Source organism: Paralichthys olivaceus, chromosome 20 (assembly GCF_024713975.1).
Source record: "Paralichthys olivaceus isolate ysfri-2021 chromosome 20, ASM2471397v2, whole genome shotgun sequence".
Lineage (NCBI taxonomy): Eukaryota > Metazoa > Chordata > Actinopteri > Pleuronectiformes > Paralichthyidae > Paralichthys > Paralichthys olivaceus.
Genome location: NC_091112.1, coordinates 3299749 through 3319466, shown reverse-complemented (window position 1 = coordinate 3319466; position 19718 = coordinate 3299749). Strand labels below are relative to the sequence as shown.

The 19718-nt window shown below is 45.4% G+C and overlaps 1 protein-coding gene across 33 annotated transcripts in view; it reads right to left on the bottom strand.

Moving 5' to 3' along the window:
• The window catches only part of pleca (plectin a), an 80788-nt gene that overhangs the window by 14067 nt on the left and 47003 nt on the right, over positions 1-19718 (bottom strand). For 8 of the 33 annotated variants that reach the window (XM_069516404.1, XM_069516437.1, XM_069516410.1 and 5 more), the window contains 29 exons: positions 17313-17374; positions 15773-15787; positions 14729-14818; positions 14246-14281; positions 12880-12957; positions 12700-12792; positions 9914-10080; positions 7925-8040; positions 7606-7712; positions 7325-7444; positions 7152-7247; positions 6744-6871; positions 5976-6069; positions 5637-5791; positions 5080-5431; positions 4912-4989; positions 4663-4824; positions 4472-4576; positions 4175-4270; positions 3892-4017; positions 3523-3675; positions 2941-3095; positions 2736-2862; positions 2291-2474; positions 2145-2165; positions 1431-1588; positions 847-1025; positions 611-749; positions 150-506 (listed from right to left, as the gene is read on the bottom strand). In XM_069516404.1, the coding sequence (XP_069372505.1) occupies positions 150-506; positions 611-749; positions 847-1025; positions 1431-1588; positions 2145-2165; positions 2291-2474; positions 2736-2862; positions 2941-3095; positions 3523-3675; positions 3892-4017; positions 4175-4270; positions 4472-4576; positions 4663-4824; positions 4912-4989; positions 5080-5431; positions 5637-5791; positions 5976-6069; positions 6744-6871; positions 7152-7247; positions 7325-7444; positions 7606-7712; positions 7925-8040; positions 9914-10080; positions 12700-12792; positions 12880-12957; positions 14246-14281; positions 14729-14818; positions 15773-15787; positions 17313-17374 (3749 nt within the window). Of the gene's footprint in view, positions 1-149; positions 507-610; positions 750-846; positions 1026-1430; positions 1589-2144; positions 2166-2290; positions 2475-2735; positions 2863-2940; positions 3096-3522; positions 3676-3891; positions 4018-4174; positions 4271-4471; positions 4577-4662; positions 4825-4911; positions 4990-5079; positions 5432-5636; positions 5792-5975; positions 6070-6743; positions 6872-7151; positions 7248-7324; positions 7445-7605; positions 7713-7924; positions 8041-8478; positions 8899-9913; positions 10081-12699; positions 12793-12879; positions 12958-14245; positions 14282-14728; positions 14819-15772; positions 15788-17312; positions 17375-18713; positions 19076-19718 lie in introns of those variants that run through there. The other 25 variants (XM_069516405.1, XM_069516421.1, XM_069516429.1 and 22 more) reach the window with 12 other exon arrangements.

Sequence of the window (19718 nt, the reverse complement as noted above, 5' to 3'; positions counted from 1 at the left end):
CATCGTTCAATTATTTTTTCCAACAAAAAGAGAAAGCTGCAGCTGCAAAGCTTTTGACACATGAACTCAAAGGAATCGATGCACAGACAGATAATCTGTTCTGCCAGTCTGACCACCAGGGGGGGGTAACAGCTTTTCTCCTCTAGTACCTTCTCCTCTGCCAGTTGCTCCTTGAGAGCCTTGCTGTCCCCGACTGGCAGAGCTTGGATCTTCTCCTGCCTCTGCCTCGCCTCTCCGAGCCAGCGGATGAGCCACTCGTAGCTCCTGCGGTAGGAGGTCATGTGGCGCCCGAGGAGGTCGAGCTCCCTCAGTCTCAGCTCCACCTGAGCAAACACGGCCTGCCAGCGCTCCAGGAGGCTGCTGACCAGCTGACGGTAATGCTCCAGCTCGGCGTCACGCTCGCTGTGGATCCTCGTCATCTTGTCGTTGATGGTTGTAGCTCTCCTGAGCTCGTCCTGCAGGCGGTCAAACACCGCCTGGTCGGCCTCGGCTTCATCACGCATGGTCTGTCAGAGAGAAGAACAAAGTCGTCACCTTCACACTAAAACAAGGCTGATGCGACGAGTTCCTTCATGTGATTTTAGATATGAATGAAAAAAAGAGGACATGCCTTCAGCTGAGTGCGATGGTCCTCCACCTCCTTCTCCTCCGCGGGCACGTTACTGACGTCACGCAGACGAGTCTCATAGTTCTTCAGCGTGTCCTCAGCATCTTTGGTGTTTCTGATCACAACGTCGATGGTCTTCAGCCTGAAATCAAACAGTTCACGTTGTGTCAAAAAAAAAAGCAAAGTCACAGCTGTAAATTCATTCTCAAGGAGACGCTCAGAGAGTCCAGGAGCCTCACTTGTCCAGGTAGACGGACGAGAGGCCGTAGACGTGGTCCATCTTCCTCAGGGTGACGTCCAGTTCCGAGCGCAGCATTGGGGCAGAGCTCGACTGCTGAGGAGACACCAGAACCTCCTCTGTCTTCTCAGCGATGGAGTTCAAGTCCTTCTTCAAGCCCTCCAACTCAGACTGCACTTTCTGCCACCAAGCATGAAAATATTCAGTATTTCAGCCAGTAACATTTATATATTACTGGTATTCAAATCAAGTACTGTTTATAGGATATGTTCGATAAAGGAAAACTTAAACTATAGACTGTAAATAAAGATGGCCGTCATATTTCCACTTCCTCCCAGTCTCAGCTTTCAATCATGTCATCAGATAACTTGTCAACACCATCTTCGAGAAAATGTTATTTAACATGTACTTTGACAACTTGTTGTCCTACATGGAGGAGGTGGAGGTTAAGGCTAATACTGCAGCCAGCCACCAGGGGGCGATCAAGACGCTTTGGCCCCAGCCTCGACCTGTCACGTCGTCCATCTTTATTAAACAGTCCGTGTTTCATTCAGATTCATCTGTTTCCTGCTGGTCGTGATTTACCATTTGCTCTGCGGTCTTCAGGGCACAAGCCTTCAGCGGCTCCTTGTCCACGGGCTGACGAAGGCGTGTCACCGTTCGATTCTCGCACCCCTCCAGCATCAGGCGGAGGTCCTTGATCTTTGTCAGGTAAGTCTTGCACATGGACTCGTCTTGCTCACCTGGTTGATTCAGAATAACGTGTTTAGAAGATATTTTTATATCTGTAAACATATTGAATCTGTTTGCAAAGAGCTGGTGATTAGTTCAAGTCAGGTTTTGCATGCAAGATCAAATTTAGTCAACAATCAAATGCATAAAAAGTCTGAAAAGATTTAGTATTAGTTATAAGATTATTATTATTTATATTGTGTTTAAAATCTGAAGTACTCTCAAATACTTGAAACAAACAATGTGATAAAACTAGAACTACTATCTGTGCTATCGAACACAGTAAATGTGCTTCTTCATGCGTGATTGGTGCCACATTGATTTTCTGTTATCGTGGTTAATTAATTAAATCATTCACTGATACACATGCACGGAGACAAGAAGGCAACACTGAGAGAAGTTAGAGGAGAATTCAAAACAATACATCAGTCAGGATGACGAAGCTGATTGAGTTAATGAAGAAAGTGAGACATGACAGAAACACAGCCCGTGTTACACACACACACACACACACACACACACACACACACAATCAGAAGCTCCTGTTACACATCTGAAGCACCTCACCTGTCCTGGCTGGCACATTTCCTGTAACATGAACCCGACAGTCAACACACACACCGATGACCACGAATGGATGTCAACACAAATGATTCAATGAGAATAAAAACTGTTTTCTGCCACATGAGCTTTAAAAACCAAACAGTACGCACCTTGCTCTGCGGAGCTGACCATTGTGTTGTAGTGCTGGTTGGCCTTGTTGTAGTTGGACTCCACTTGCATTCGGTCCTCGGCACCAAACATCTGGGAGTCCTGGCTGTCGCGCAGGAAGTCCTGGTAGTGCTGCTCCAGGTTTCTCAAAGCCAGCCGGTACTCCTCCACCCTCAGGGTCTTAAACTGCGGGGGGGGGAATCAAACATCATGAAAACACTTGTTCTACACAAAAACATTTGAATAAAGAAGATAGCAAGATACAATATTAAGTGATTATAAACTGTATTTATATCAAATTGACATATTTATATAAACTCCACAAGAGGCAGGGTTACAGTAAATGAACGAGTGATGTGTGTGTTAGGAAAACAAGAAGCTGCTGCTCTTCAGACTTTTCATAGAAACTTAAAATGTGTATTAGCTTCTCAGGTGCTCTGTTGTTACCATGGTGATGTTCCAGGTTTTGATGATGTGGATGTCTCTCATCAGGTATTGCCACGACAACAGACTCTTCATGTCCACGAACATCGTCTGCCACATCGTCTGCAGCCTCTGGAGGTTCCCGTCCAGTCTGAGGAAGGTAGCGTGAACGTTACACACGTGCTTTCTGCGAGGGTGTGAATTCACGTTCTGATCTAACGGAGCTCACCCGGCAACGCTGTTCACCGCTTCCTTGTTGGTGGGCGGAACCAGGAAGCAGATGGACGGTACGGACGACTCGCAGCCTTTATCGTTCAGCACCTTCCACTTATGAGGCTGTGAGTTGTTCAGCAGAGCACATTCGTCTCCTCTGTGGACGGTGATCTGGAGGAAAATAAACACACGCTGACGTCCAACAAACATAAACCTGATAATGTGAAGTCCTGTAAAGTGTCTGCATTCAGAGCGTCCCGTACATTTCTTTATTAGACGTTAATCAAAAGCCGGACTTTGGTAACTGTTTACACATTCTGAAATGTTTCCATGCACTGTAAACTAGAATCCCACTCAGCAGAGAACCAAATTTCCCACACTCATAAATATCAGCTCCCAAAATATGCTTTATTTGTATTCTCTGGGGAAATGTTGTTGAAAGACACTTTGTCCTCTGATCCAGATCCTAACCAGAAAGTTCTTTCCGGACTCATTTCACATCCTTTCACCAAGTTTAGTGAAAATCATTTTTTTCTTTGCGTAATCTTTTTTTAATCTTGCATTTAAACAAACCTCAGTGTCCATGTGTGGTTCTTACCTCCATCTGTTTGAAGTCACAAACAGCCTGGATGGGCAGTTTGCCCTTTAAGGGTGTGGTGGGGTTCCGTGGTTTCAGCAGGACGATGGTCTTGGCTCTTCGCTTCAAACCCTCCAGGTGAGTCTTGAACTCTGTCAGTTGCTCTTTCTCATCCTATTGAAAATGAAATGAATACAAACACGATCTCATAAGTCGTTGTGAAGTTGCTCTGAAGTTAGGATGTGAAGTCTGTAGATATATTTCATCATCGTCACTTTTAGCGTCCGCTATTTAAATCAGCAGTTGAAATAACAACAATAATAATAATAATAATAATTACTAATAACATTAATGTGTTTAAGGTGAACTCGGAGTGATGAATGAACCCACAGCTGCGTCCTGCAGCAGGTCTTCCAGCCGCGTGACCGTGATGTTCCGTTCACACGTGTACTTCCTCTTCATCGTGTCCTGCATCTTTTTAATCCGCTCCTCTGCCTCCTTCACGTCAGAGAAAAACTGGGGGAAAAGAATTTGAGGAATTAAATTTTACTGTAAAAAATCTGCACGAACAGATTCCAGATTCCCTGATGAGCTCTTGAGCTCTTTACAGATACAATGATCATATGAAGTTGGTGATAAGAGAGTTGATAAGTCACAAGGTCAGTGAACTCACCTGGAAGTAGGACGTATTTTCTTTCAGGTGGGTTTCGATGCAGCAGCACAGCTGAAGGATCCAACTCCACTGAGTCTGCAGAGCTGCAGTAAACGCCTGAGGAGGGAAGAGGAGCAGTGAACTGATGAAGAGGACAATAAAGAACAGGTTGCATTGAATCTAGATGGTAATTAACACATTATCACACTTGACACACACCTGGTTTAAAACATGCTGCTTCTGCTGAATCTTTTATTATTTGTTTCACAATTTAATTTCACGTAACTAAGCGTCTTAAATCCTGATAATCTTTCTAACCTCCACAGTCTGCTTGGCAGGGTGTCCGTCTCTCAGCAGCTTGTCTCCTGTGGTCTGGACCGTGTTCACCCTCTTCTCCCTGAGCTCCAGGTCCCTCATCAAACCCTGGTCACAACAACAACATACAGCTGTTACACCAGGAACCAGAATCATGTCGCTGTGTGAAAACCGTCATCAGCCTGTTACTGTACCGAGTAGTTATCTTTCTTGGCCGCCATGTTGGTGTTGCGGTCGCTCCAGTCGTAGTTGACCTCCTCCTCCTCTTTCTCGTTCAGCCACATCAGCTCTTTGGTCGCTGCGGTGACGAAGGCGTGGAGCTGGTCCAGGTAGCGCAGGCGGGCCTTCGAGGAGTTCTGCAGCAGAACACACGTTAGGAAACACACAGACAAGAGTCGTTTTATCTCTAATGTGAGGGTTTCTCTTCAGTTTCGGTAACTTACCAGGAGCTTCCCGTACTGTAGCTCCAGTTTTCCCAGATACTCGCGGTACGCAGCTTTACTGGCAGGAGAGATCTGACTCTGGAGAAGAGGAGAGGTCACAGGTCAGATAGATCCATAAACAAAAAATCATCATTATTATTATTATAACAACATGTTCTCTGTTCGGACCTCGTCAGCCTTCGCCCTCTCGATCTTGGAGCGGAACTCCTCCACAGACTGGTGGAGGCCTCGGTGGCTGCCCAGCTGCGACTCCACAGTGGGCAGGTCGGATCCCCACTCTCCGTCGTCCACGCGCCGCTGGTTCTCGTCCACCCAGCCCAGCAGGTCCTGGATGTAGCGGAGGGTGACTTCATCCAGCTCGGGCCGCACCCTCATGGGGGCCTGCTGCAGGACCTGGGCTGCGTGGATCTGCGTCGTGTGGATCTGGGTCATGGGGATCTGGGTGACGGTGACGCCGGACTTGAGGCGCAGGTTGTACTCGCTGCGGAGGTTCACCAGACGCTCGTGGAGACGGTACACTCTAGAGTAAAGACTTTCAGTTAGTGCTGAAGAGTTTGAACATTAATTAACAACGATTATTATATTTGTTTAGTCGTTTAATTCAGGTTTCACACATTAAGTTGTAACTACTTCACAGGTTTAAGGTCGTTTATTAGGTTTTAAAGGACAAAACAACTTGATAAAATAAATAAAAAAGAAAAATCAACAGTTTGTTTCTTAAGCACCTGCGATACATCTGCTCGGCTTGCAGGTGGCGTCCATCTTTGAGCAGCTGAACGTCATTGAAGAGGAAGCGAATCATTCCCTCCGCTTTCTCCAGATCCGCCTCCATCTCGGCTGTGTGCTGAGCAGGTTTCCCCGAGCTCATCATCCTCACATCCTGCAACACACACACACACACACACACACACACACACACACACACACACACACACACACACACACACACACACACACACACACACACACACACACACACACACACACACACACAGGAGTTAGCGCTGCGTGTGGCCACATTCGTGTCTGTGACAGATTCTTTATTTGGTCTGTTTGTGTCTCACCGTCTGCAGCAGCGTTTCCACCTGGTTGAGCTGCTCCTCACACACCCCTGACTCCATCTGGACCTTACTGACGACCCTCTGCAGTCGCTCCAGCCTGCAGAGGGAGAGGGAGAGAAAGAGAGAGGGAGGGAGGGAGGGAGGGAGGGAGGAGGTCAAACATGTTTAAACACAGTAAATAACCTGAGAGTCAAATGATCCTTTGTTGCATTGCTGCTCTGATTAGATCAACCGAAGCAAAACCATCTCCCACATGTAATTAAAAACTGAATTAATAGATTTAAGTGGAAAAAAAGGGAAACACTCACTCCGTCCTTTGGCGGAATACAAACTTAAAATCGTATCCCTGTTGCATGAAAGCCATGATGGAGCTCTGTGTGTGCACTGAAGTACAGAAGATACTTTCTAAAACAAAACTTTCTTAAGTGTTGCAAGAACCAAAATAAAAAGCTGCGCCCCGCCTACCATGTGATTTAAAAAAAAAAAAAAGAAGCTCATCGGTGACGATCAAACGACCGTGTTATTGTGATACTGTTGCCGTGGCAACGACAAATTTGTCATGCGTTTGCCCTAATGTGAGTTTTTCTTTCTTCTTTCCGCCCCACAAAGCCAACTCAGTGTGGTTTTTTACAAAAGTGGACCCAATCATCCGGGGATGAGTCATCCTCATGGTCACACAGCCAGAGAGACTCTCTGGTGGTTTTTCTAATATTTATAGAAAAACAAGGTAGCGGAGAGCATGTGATGAGTTTCACTTCGTGGCTGACTCACCTCTCAAATTCTGTCCGGAGGAGACGCTCTCGCTCTAGAATGGCAACGTGCAGACGACCCCACTCCTTCTCCACGTCGAAGGGATGGTAGCTCGGCGGCACTTTGACGTGACCGGCCTGGACTGCACCCTGAAACATGAGAACGTTTATTTGTTGTCGTTAGAAAACTGCGGCACTCGGGTATTTTGCTCACAACTTTTTTCAATCGCTGATCTTTTCTCTGTTTCTGCTCATTTTAAATCAAATGTTTTGGTTCGGTCAGATTTTTTCTCATGATTCTTGAATCTCATTTACTTTTATCTCGTTTGTCTTTTACTGCATCTTCATCTTTTACTTTTGTTTCATCCACACTTTCACTTTTTTTCAAGTTAACAGTTATGATGTGACTGACAGATTCATGAGAGCTCACCTCAAAAGACTTGAAGATGTGTTTGGAGCGGTTCTTGTCCGCCTCCTTCGCAGGAAGTTCTGTTTCCTTGAACTTCAGAAACTGACGCCAAAGAACCTGCAGATCAGGAGAGAGAGGAGTCAGCTCCACGTGTTCATCTGTTTACTCTGTTTTCACCTGTTTGACCCGCTCACCTCGATCTCCTCGTAGCTGTTGGGGAACTTCCTCTCCTCGAAGACGAGGATGTGGTGTCTGATCCACTGCAGCAGCACGGTGACCACCTCGTAATACTCCTGCCAACGCAGCTCCAGCTCCTGAAGATACAAACACACGTCTCTAAATAAGAGCATCCACAAAACTACACAGTCGAATATTAAGCTGATCAACGGCATCGTGTTTAAAATAAACAATATTTGTCTCTGTTGCTTCAACATGATGTGAAGACGGTTTGATGCCGTGGAAGAAGACGACTCACGTTGGCTTTAACGCCGTCCTGAACGTCAGGCACCCTGGGCATGACGTCATACAGCGAGGACACATACGTGATGAGGGACTTCTCATCTGGATGAGGCACGTCAACATCTGGAAAGAGAGGAAAAAGAAAAAATTATTTTTGGTTTGCTGGTATTTAGATTTGTGCATTGTAGTGTAGGAAAGAAAATCGTTCATCCTGAACTGTCATCTGTTGTCATCAGAGGCCATCACTGTTTTTTGTTAATGTTCCTCAAGAAGCAAATAAATAAGCTCAAATAATCCCTGAAGCTTTTATCGTTTCTGAAGTCGACAGGTCTCACCCTCAGGGTCCAGAAGTCTGGTGACGCCCAGCTCTCTCTCCGCCACGCTGAAGGCCTGCTCCAGATTCTCCTGGTTGCTCTGTCGGTAAACTTGATCCATGTCGATGAGCGTGGGCCTGCGGACACAAACCAGAAGAGTCGGACTAGGAATAGGTCGTCATGCTGTCAGATCCAAAAAACACGTGACCATTGAGAAGAAACTCGTTAATTATCTTTTCTGACTTTAGCCCCTGAACATTTCAGTTTTTTATGACCTGCCAGCCATAATTGCACATCGACAGCTGACAGGTTTGAAACGCTATCTTACATATTTTAGGTTTCATGTTGCTGGAGGCAGGTTGTTCATGGGACGTCTCCACTAATACCAGAGAGGGCAAGAAAAAACAAGAGTCCTCACTCGCGTAGAAGATTTAAAATTCCCCAACCTTTTCATACACACAAAACAATTACTTTGCTGGAAGGATGAGTGCAGTTAAATAACATTTAAGTACATGTTATTAAAAAGATCTCACAGAATACTGAGTAAATTTAGCACAGTTAAAAGCTCGGCGTACACTTCCACCACCCTCTGGATGTAGTATTCTTTATACGGCTGTGCTGGTTCTCTGTCCACGTAGCTCGCCTGCCTGTAGGACAATCTGTCCCGGCTCAGGTGGAAGACGTGAGGCTCCGCTCCCGCTTCGTGCTCCTCGCTGTGGGACCCTCGACTTGAGCGGGCCCCGAAGCTGTGGGAGCCTTGGCCCGAGTCGAAGGAGTTTTCGACCGGGATGTCCTCGCACAGCATGACCACCCTGTCCTCCAGGTCGCTGACGGAGCCCGCCGTGCTGCTGGACGTGCTGTTCAGGCGCCGCTTGGAGTGGAACTTTCGCTTCAGCTTCAACATGGTTGCAATGGTCACGATAAAAAGCAGGAAAAGGTTTCCAGGACTTTACTTGGCAAAATCCGAAGTTACAAAATCTTTTGAGGGTCAGACGGAAATAATGATTTCATCCTTGAATTAAAATTAAAGTCCTCGCCAGCCAAACGTCTGTGTGGGTCCTGCAGCTCGCCGCGTATCGTTCTTCCTCCACCCAGAATGAATCTATGGATGGCGTACCTGCGTTTTGCTGCAACCTGCCGAGCCTCCAGTGAGCACACCTTCAGGGCAACCTTTTCTCAAACCTGTGTGATACACCCACACTGAAAACGCCCCGTCTTCTCACACGGAGCGATGACAGCTGCAGCCGCTCTACATGGAGTTTCTGTGTCGTGTGGTGAGCGAGGCTGCAGGGGCGGTTTTCTCTGTGCACACACACAAAGACTACAAGTGGCACTCCACCCAAAATATAATGACTCTGAAACAGCCGCCTCCTCTCGGGCTGTTCCAAAGTTTGACTTTCCTCACTGAGAAGAACTGAGCTTGGATTCATGTCAGTTCTTAGACAGAGGAAAAACTCTTTTCACTTTTCAAACCACTTCTGTAAAACTATAAGTTTCGGACACAAATCTGCAACTATCATTGTTATTATGACGCAGACTCACAGTGGAAGGGTGGAGAAGTTTATGAAGCTTCAATATAAACTTTATCTGCAGTGAAAACCTGCAAACACCATGAATCAAACAGTTTCTGCAGGTTTCAACAAGTTGAATTTAAGACTTTTTCAGCTCGTAATGGATGAAATTTTATTCCTGTGTCAAGTACGAGTCCAAAAGTTATTTACACTTCCTGGTAAGTGAATATACGGTGGAGTAATAATCCTGGAAACACCACGTTATCTTTCAAGTATCGAGGATCCATAGTGACTGCCACAGTGACATCCATTTCAGAAAACCCTTTGTGCCACTGCTGTTGTGAAGTTGTGTTTAATCAGTTTCACATCATTATCACCTTCTTTTTAGTCCTTTCCTTCCTTCCATGTTTTTCCAGGTTTCCATTTGAACCCGACCCCCCGTATGGTCCACTATAATAACCAGGTCTTCCACGCCCCCTCACCTTGGTGTGTGTCTCACCTGTGTTTGTGTATGATGGCGTTGAAGAGCTTCCCGTCCCTCCAGTTGGTGGTGAAGTTGTCGCAGCGCAGGCCCTGGTATCCCTCCACCATCCTCTGGGACCACAGCAGCAGCTTCTCTTTGGCCGTCATGTCGTCCGACTGACCGTTCACCTGGATGTCCGAGATCTGACGGAGAGGACGTAAGCAAATAATACAGATTCAAACCAGAGAGTAAATGTATATTAGGGTAGTTTTCAAATAAAACAACAAGCAAAGCTGAATTCTTCCTAAATGTCAAATATAAAACTGTACGTTTACTGAAATGTTAGATTTATTCACAGTGGCACACGACTTTTTCTTTGTACGTTGAATATAATTGAAGTGTTTTTTTTCTGGACTTCATATGAGTCACATTCAAAACCTCCAAATAACAAACCGCCACTTTATCCCCGAAGGCCACATGAAATCCATCGACCTCAGAGAAGCAGAAAAAGAAGTGATCGGAGTGAAACCGTCTGTGAGTCACTAAATTATACTGAACGTTAAAAAAACCTCGGCTGCTGTGAATGAATGTTGGACTGTGCAACAAGAAGTCATACGGGGCGAATTCCTACTTTTCTTAAGAGCCGCGAGACCGAGCTGTGAGTCACGAGAACACAGAACTGAAACTCTTGTGTGCGACCACAAAACAAACAGCAGATTCTAATCAATACAAATGTCTTTAAGGTAAAGTGTGTTGACTCGGAGGAGGTCGACATGAGTTTTACTGGTTTGATTTTGCAGCTGAGTGACACTGAGTTCTTCTTTTGCACGAACCCACCACCCAGGAGTGGCCGTCTGTGTCGTGTCTATAATCAGATGAGCCGGATGAGTAGGGGTTGGTGTTTGTTTTGGGTGACTTGCTGTACCAGGAGGGTGGAGCTCTCTGAACGAGGCACACGATGTAAGAACAAGCAACAATCACAGGAAAGCTCAGAGGTGATTCTGCAGACCCGTCTGCAAACTAAACTGTTATTCGATGAAATATATAAACACCGGTTTGAAAATCCCACTTTTCCTCAAATTTAATAAAACACATCCACATTTATGGGATGAATATGATTCATAGCGCCACCTGGTGTTTCAAACCATCTTAACCTTGCAGGGCCAATGCTTAACACCCTGTAATCAAAGGAGGGCGGCTCCTGAGTTTGAATCTGTAAAGCCGCGTTCAGTTTGAACCTCTGAACCACCACACGGTCGACCACCCTCTCCATCCTCGCTCCTCCATGCATCGCTACATCTACGGCACATTAGCTGCTGCTGATGTATTGTCAAATGAAGCCTGATGCATTTCTTTCACTGGAACAAGTAAAAGCTGCATTAATACAACTATGCACTATTTTCAGTGTGGGTTCGTTGATGAGTCACAGCAGAACTAATCATTTCTGCAGGAAAGGGTGGAGGAGGGAAAAAAGGCGGCATTTGTTCCTTCTGCTATTTTACTTCTCGAAGGGAAACCCCGGTGCTTTGCTGTGGACGTGGGCAACATGTGAGTCAGAAGCCGAATGGAAAGAGGACCTCCGCCCTGCGCCTCGTTTTTTAGGCGCTGAGAGAATCCCAGCTCGAAGCAGCACATTATTTCCACCATTCACCTGCGTATAAGCAAAACTGTGAGCTGCACCTGCAGGAGCTCAGAGGAAATGAACCATTGTTTGTGCCAACACAAAGAGATTATGGGTTTATTCTGAGGATATAAAAGCTGCCTGGTGACTGAGTGCAGATCTACAGGGACGTTTTTGGTTTTTATTACTCAAACAGCGACAGAAAAACACTTAATCCAGGTTAGAAATCAAACTACAGAGAAGTTTAACACACACAAAAAGAGTTTTCTACAAAGTTAGACTTCCTCCGGGGCTGTGCCGTCCCACGTCTCCTGCCAGCTTTCTCGTGGGAATCACTGAGTCACACTGAGGGATGAGTAAAACCATCCCACATCCCAACATAACCATCATAATCATTATAGCATCAGAGAGGCATCATGTCCTCCCACGCGTTTTCCCAAAAAATCTACAGAACCATCTGCCGAGCGGAAATCCATCTCATCAGAAACACCGACTGACGAACGCTTTCCCCCAGATTTCATATTGTTTACGTTTGAGGATGAGGAGTCATGTTTCTGCGTATCGAGCCTCACACGGAAACTGAGAAAACAGAGCAAACGAATGGACGTGGAAATCCTTTCAAGAGTTGAATGAATGTCTTTCTTCAGTGTTTAGTCTCGGTGCAGTCGAGGGCTGCAGCAGCGGAGGTATTTGTGTATGAGAGGATAAGTGCTGCCAAATGTCCAATACGGCCCATTTGGAAATGACTGGCAGCTGGACTCCACTGTTCTGTAACTGCTGAGTCAACATGAGGCTGATGATTAAAGTCCGCTCACAGAAAAGCACTTTGATTCTCATCACCGCTGCAGAAACAAACTAATCACAACGTAAACCATTTAAAAAAAAGACAAACGATGGAAGAATCTGATTTAATGGAATTCGGTGCCAAAGTGAAGTTGGAAAGAAAAACATGTGAAAAAGAAGAAATCTGCTTCATTTGTTTCCATCAGGCCTCAGTCCGCAAATGCAATTTAAATAGTGTTATTTTAATTTAGTTTCCCAGTTTAGGTTCACTGACGTGATTTAAGGAATTTATAGAAAAAGTCGAGCCTGATCGATTTCTGGGGGTCGTTTCAAATCGTAGGAGTAAAAATACAGATATATTGGCTGATGTACATATTAAATATTAAAAATTAATTCTGTAGAGAGAATCGTGTATTACCTGGAAGTGAAGGATGATGGTCCATATCAGACCCAGGGTCAGCTTAGGGTTTCCATCTGCAATGTCATCGTTCCTGATGTTGACCAGCTTGACCTGAAGGTGTGTGAATACCGACACAGTTATTCAAGTAGTTGCTGGTGTATTTGTACTTATTGCTCAACTATGGTTTTCTGCACCGACCTGTCTGTGTTTGAGAAAGTCCAGAGCGATCTGTACATTCTGCAGCTTGTGGAAGCGCATCCGTCCTTTCTCCCGCGGCTGCGAGAGACGAGACGACACCAAACATCAGTCAGAGACAAACGCACGAGGTTCCAGAGTGATCAACAGACAAAGCAAATGACTGAGGGAAGAGGTGTTTCAGAGTCCAGCAACACCTCCTGTGATCTACTCTACTGGATAAACAAGCTCTACAGCCATGGGCTTTGAAGCTTAAACCCAGAACGTGGCAAATTTGAAGTGTGATTCAAATTCTGCGTGGCTGTGATCGAAGCGTTCAGAGTCAGATCTGACCCTCAGAGACCCAGAGATGCATTAGAGATCCAGCCAGGATGTCTGCAGGTGAAAGCATGAGGATGAATGATAAACTCAGGGAACGTCAGTCTCAAACCCCTTCGCTCAACTTCAGAAACTTCTACAGTGTCTTAGATTCGAATCGAGCGGATTCCAAGAAGCGTTTCCGTGCAGGACGGAGTTAAACCAGCAGTGATGGCTGTGACATGCATCAGTGCTCCACATGTTAAGCTTTCAGCCGTTGTCAAGCTTTGTTTTTAACATTTAGCAGCTCGCAGTGCAGAGAACGTTCAGTTTCACAGGACCACACCCAGTGACTGTGCATGTTTTATATCAACAACTAACCATTTCCTCTTATTTTTCAACGACTCATTAAAGGTAAACGTTGGGAAAGTGCATGTTTTTCAATAAAGTGGTGCGTTCAGTGTCGTTTCGTCCTTGATCCTGATTGGTTGGTTTGTAGCCTCGGCTCTTAGCTGCGGTCACACTGTGTCTGAAGCTTCTGTGATCTAGGATGAGCATTTTGAGCTCATCACATATTCTTCTGTGTTTCTCTAATGATCGTCAACTTTTGCTCCCAGAAACTTTTTTATTTCATTTTTATTTCTCATTCATAAACTACTGTATCGTGTTGTTGGTGATTTAAACCCAGGAAACAAATAATGTGATAAGAAAACTTAAATTTGAAAAGTTTGTCTTTATGCAGACAACACTGGATTCGACATGGATGTGAAATATGGTCCTTTAACTTCTTCTGCACAAATTTAAGACGTAAAATATATCTGACGGATTCCTCACTAGACTTCCCGAAAGTAACAAGAGTAGAATCTACATGCATCTGTTTCCAACACTGATCCTAAAACCAGCTCACACTTATTCATGACTCCTGAGAAGGTTTATCCCAGACAAAATGGAAGGACAATGACACAATAAACGGGGAGTGTGACAGTCATCATGCACAACCCAGCAGCCACCTGGGGTGGTGACACATGCCACGCCCGAGGAGGCGGCCAGCCACGGTCCAGGCGCCACTCACCAACCGCACGTTCCTCACAACGTCACGTTCCCTCGGCTACAATCAGCGAGAGCATCGCAAGAGAGAGGAAGGCAGAGGCAGAGGGGGAAATGTCAGGGCAGAGGTCAGCAAACAGGAATTAGAAAAAGGAAAAAACCAGGGGTCAAACGAGTCAGTGCAGAAAGGTTACGAGATGGAAGCAAATAATGAAAATTAGTGTTTTAAGGCTACGGCACCAGACGATGTGCGCCGCAAAGACCAGCGCTAAGGTAAGTAAAGTAAAAGAGTGCGCATGACCTCAGCATGTCCTGAAGAATTCAACACATGCAAGGTTGGAGAGGACCAGCGGGACAATATCCGACTGAACACTGAACAGTTACGACAAACACACCGGAACAAATAGGACAGCAAATAAAATGGGTCGCTCGGGAGAAAGGTTTGGACGGGACACGGGGTCACGGCTTGTCCTGAGGTCTGAAGGTCAAAGGTCAAGGTAAAGCTCACCAGTGTCTCTCCGGAGAGAACCTCCAGCAGGGAGATGAGGTTGTGTCCATCTCTGAGGTCCTCGTACAGGTCGGTGATGTGTCTCTGGGCCTGGACGGACGAGAAGGGAAGAACATGATTTATTGATTCGTGAAGGTGGATTCGTTCAGCGTCCCATCGCGTCAGCATCAGGGTTCAATCACTGCTTTTGTATTCGCACAAAAAATACAAACGGCTCCTGATCTCAGCAAGAAGATCCAGAGCAGCACAATGAGGTTTGACTTAACAACTGAAATCTCAACAAAGGGCTTGGAACTCAAAAAGGGGGGGGGGGGGGGGATGAAGACACAAAACAGCGACTTGATAAAAGTGAAATACAAGTTGGTTGTTATTCTCGTAGTTTGGTCGATCGTTGTTATTGTGTTTGGTTTCTTTTGGCTCGTCAGGTTTATAACGTGAACGTGAGCGGTTAGAAGCTGCAAACAAATATTTACTTTCATTTAATAATCAGGGCGTCTGCAAATAAAGACGGACGATATGGCAGCCCCCCCCCAAAACACCGCCTCCACCATGTTAGTGGATGTGGCGTGGACCAAATTAAAAAAAGTACACGTTAAATACATTTTACACGAAGATGGTCGAGCGCTTGTATCGATGAGACTCCGAAATACGTCGTAGGTACAAGATGGCGGCTCCAGGATAGTTAAGCTTCATTTGTGGGAAGAAGAAGTCGTTCATCTTTATTTCGAGAGGTGAGAACGTGTTCGAGCGACACGTCGGCTGAAATCCTTCACTTAAAAACTAATGAGATCCACGACCAAGACTTTGACCTCCTGTACTTTATATTACTACTGTGTATTTGTAGTATTTGCTGCACTGTCTGTATTTCAACTGTTAAAAATGAAGTTACACAACATAAAAACACAAGTTGCACTGCAGACAAGTTTTTTTTTTTTACAGCAGTTAGATTTTTTTTTAAAAACACAAAAGAGGGAACGAATGTTAACATGCAGGACGAACTGAACGTGTGTCCACTCAGCACTCTGCTCACAGACAGACACCTACCTCTCCCTTCCAGTGCTGGTGGACGGATGAAGGATGGAAAGAAGAAACAGATTCATGTGAGAAGATGTGAAAGAGCAGGGACAGAACAGAGGGACAGAAGGAAAACACGCTGGTTTACAGATGTTGCACAAAGACAGTTTGATTAAATTCATCTTTGGAACTAAACAAAAACACTTGTTCTGCAGCGTTACGTTCAAACAGCTTAAATAAAACAGAGTAAATGTCTGGGTTTCATTGCAAGAAGCAATGAGAGCGAGCCGACCACGAAGCATCAAGACCTCGCACTTTGATCCCGTGACCGTTGTGACCACGAGTCCAAAACCCGCTCGAGTGTTTTGGATCCAGATCTGAGGGATTTTCCCGACAAGAGACGGAGACAAAGCCTGTGAGTCATCTCGGACAGAGCGCCGTGTCACAGGACGCACGCGGGCGACATTCCTCAGCTTTCAACAAGCATCAGTTCCCGTGTGAAAACTAAAAAATCGTGGACTTGGATCTGAGGAGCAGCCAACACGCTCCAGGTGACGTCTGCTACTACAGCTCTGCAGGTGTTCATATCTTTCGTGATCACGAGAATCAAACGGTGGCAGCCAACGACTAACTGATAACTTTGACAGCTGATTATTTAGTGAAATCATCAGACGGTTGCTCGTCAGCTGATTTTACCTGAAACTCTCGATCTTTGTATGTGACGTGATTATTTGATTTGAAAACACAGAGAAGAAACATGACGATCTGCAAACAGTGACCAATCTTGTTGTTGATTAATCCATTGATTAATCAAATCAACACCAATCACCACCTCTGATCGGGGCGATGTCTTCAAACACTGTCGCGTCTCATTTAGCTTTTTTCCTTATCTTCTAGAATTTCTCTCTGAGTCTCTGTATTCTACACCTCGCGGCTCAGACGCCTGAATATCACACATAAGAATGGTTTCTTTGTTTGAAGGGTCCCGGGCCAGAGTGCCTGACAGGTATTGCTTTACATTATTCATGACTGCAGACATGTATCGGTGCAGGAGTTCGGCTCTGGAAGCTTCCTGTTCCCCTGCAGAGCCGCGCTGCCGCTCTGGAGCCCAGATGTGAAACCGGAGCGAGGCCGGCCCACGGCACCGCGGTTAAAGTGAGACCAGGTGTTGGTGACTCACCCCCCCGACAGTTAATGTGCGAAGAACGTGATTTGTTACGACGTTTTTTTCACCTTCGTCAGACGTTTTTCCAGCTGCAGGAAATTCAAATCTGATTTTGTTGTGACGCCTGTTTGCAGATTATCTTGCAGACGTCAGACGTTCGAGAACCTCTGGAGACTTTGTTGAGTAATTGAATGTGTTGTAACCAGATGTGATGTAAAAGAATCCGCTGGAATTCGACAGGAACAGAAAAAGCTTCAGGGTCGTTTTGGGACATCTGGAGTTTCTATTTTGAAGTGTACCCCAGAGTTAAGTAAAGCAAATATTATATCATCGTGTCTGGGTTTTACAATCCGGCCAAATGTTAAAGTGTTTGTGTGAGTGAGTGTAGTTGAAGTTGACTCTGACCTTCATCAGGTGTTTGTTGACCCATTTTGTGAAAGTCTTCTTCTGAACTCGGTCCCGTTCATCTGGAGAAAGACAGAAAAAACATGAAACATGAATAACGTGGTAAAACAGAAGCTCTCCGTGCTCCACTGCTTAACTTTGTGTTCCTGCTTGTCTCACAGCTCCAGTCACCCCATGGTTTCCGTTGGTATATTGTATATTTTAACATTTGTAAGGGAACAAAAGGCGAAAAGATAATTAAATCTTTTAGTTTGTGAAATTAACAGTTCCTCCAGATCTCACACTGCTGAAGGTGCGGCCCCTGACTCAGGAGGGAACCTGTCCATCAAACCCAAAACAGAAAATGTTGTACACGTCGGAGGAACACCAGTAAATCACCTACTACAGGAACATGTCCTGTCCTGCGGGGAACACTGCTCTAGCGGTTTTGATTTCACAGCCTGATTATTGTTTACAACATGTTTTCCAGAAATGTGATCAACCACATTTCAGCAACTGTGGCGAGACTTCACTCTTCAGCCTCTTCAACGTCGAGCTTCAATGAAGTGATGAGAGCAGAAAACTAAGCTGCGTCCGATCAAGAGGGATCAAGATTCAAAAGAATATGGATTTCCTGTCTGATGAGACGCTGGAAGAAGACGTCGTGCGTGACTCTCTTCCTCGTCACACAACATGAGGAGGCTGATTAAGTTTTCTGAGCGAGATCAAAGCGATATGATGGAAAAGGGAAACTGTTAAATCAGGACACAGCTGCTTCTGAAAACAACAAGAGGAATCGAGGTCAGAGGCTGAACGCTGCTCTTCACGATCCAAGACTCAAACCTGTGAATCACACGAAACACTGTGAAGCAAACTTCACTGATCCCTCCTGCAGCCTGGAGCCACAGAGCTGTGGATGAAAGTGTTTCGGATGAGGTGACATGTATCAGGTGTCCTGACGGAGCAGCGTGTGCTCACTGCACTGCGGCTGCATGATACTGACAAAATCCTGCCTGCAGGAACGAAGCTGTGATTTCTAACATCTCATTTTTTTAATGCAAACTTTTTTCATTCGACTGCAAAAACAGATTTCTGCTGCTCTTCCTTTTTAAACGAGTGTCAGCAGAGTCGACCAATAAAAAGAGGAACATGTGCGACACATGGAGGGGTGTGGTCCATTTGATTAAAGGGAGGCAGCAGACGACCACAGACAAAAATGTCCTCAGTGCAAGTTAAATTGACTTTATATATATATTTTTCTCCTGAATAAAAAACAGTCAGAGGGAAAACGAGAACAAGAAACATATCAACAAACTGAACTTGTAACTGACCCCCTGCAGTTTTTCCTAATCTAAGACTCCACCAGGACAGAACCGACCTTTAGAAGCTCTGAGACGAAGTGAACACTGTGAGCGACTCTACCTTTCCTGTGATCCATGGCCCTGAGCTTCCCCTGGTAGTACGCGTCCTCTAAGAAGACCCCGTCACTGCCCACGCTGTCAGAGGAGTAGTTCCTGAACCTCGGCTCCATCGTCACGCTGCCGTAAACTCAGCGATCACAATCAAAACCTAAAACCAGCCTGTGCAGGTCCGGGGGCCACGTCGTCTCCTGTATGAGACTTCTCTGATCTCCTGAGCTCCACACTGGAGGACCCTGTCGTTACGTGGGTGTGTCCCAGGCACCAGTTCGGCTGCTGAAACACAAGTCTTCCTCCCTTTTTTCTCCATTCGCTCTCCCTGACATTCACTTTTGTTTTTTTTCACCAGCTCTTGCAAAATGCCTGCCTGCGGGCAATGTCAATGTCAGAGGATGTCACTCACCAGAGCGAGAGGCAGGACTCCGAACTGTTATGTAGCACCACAGTAAAGACCTTCAGAGTGAACACACCTCTGCTCTGTCAACATCTAAATGTACGAACATTAAATTACATTCGTGTGTCTCTAAGATTGTTATTATCATGATTACACGTTTATTTTTAGTCACTGTGGTTGTGATGAGCAACTAAAATCCAAAGAGAAGAAAGAAGGGATCTTTAATCAGCTTACAAATTACATTTCATTTCCATTTTCCAATGTTTCTTTTAGTTTTACTATTTATTTATTTTCATTGCCATTGGTTTGAGACATTTAATCCATCATAACAAACATTTTATTCTCCTATTAATTGCTGCAGGATAATTAAGTTGCAGGCTTGATATGTGCAAGGATTCTCTGATTTACAGGATTTCAGTGTTTTTAACGGAGCAGACAAATCCTGCATTTCACTTTAAAATGTGCTTGTGAACGCAACGCTTTCCCAGAGGCCATCGGGGCTGTTACGGCTCAAAACTGTTTACAAACAAATTACTTTCCAAACAATATAAAGACACCTAAACTAACTCGAATCCACGTGTGCGGTCTGAGGCCGGATGCCTGGTCAAGAGTCTC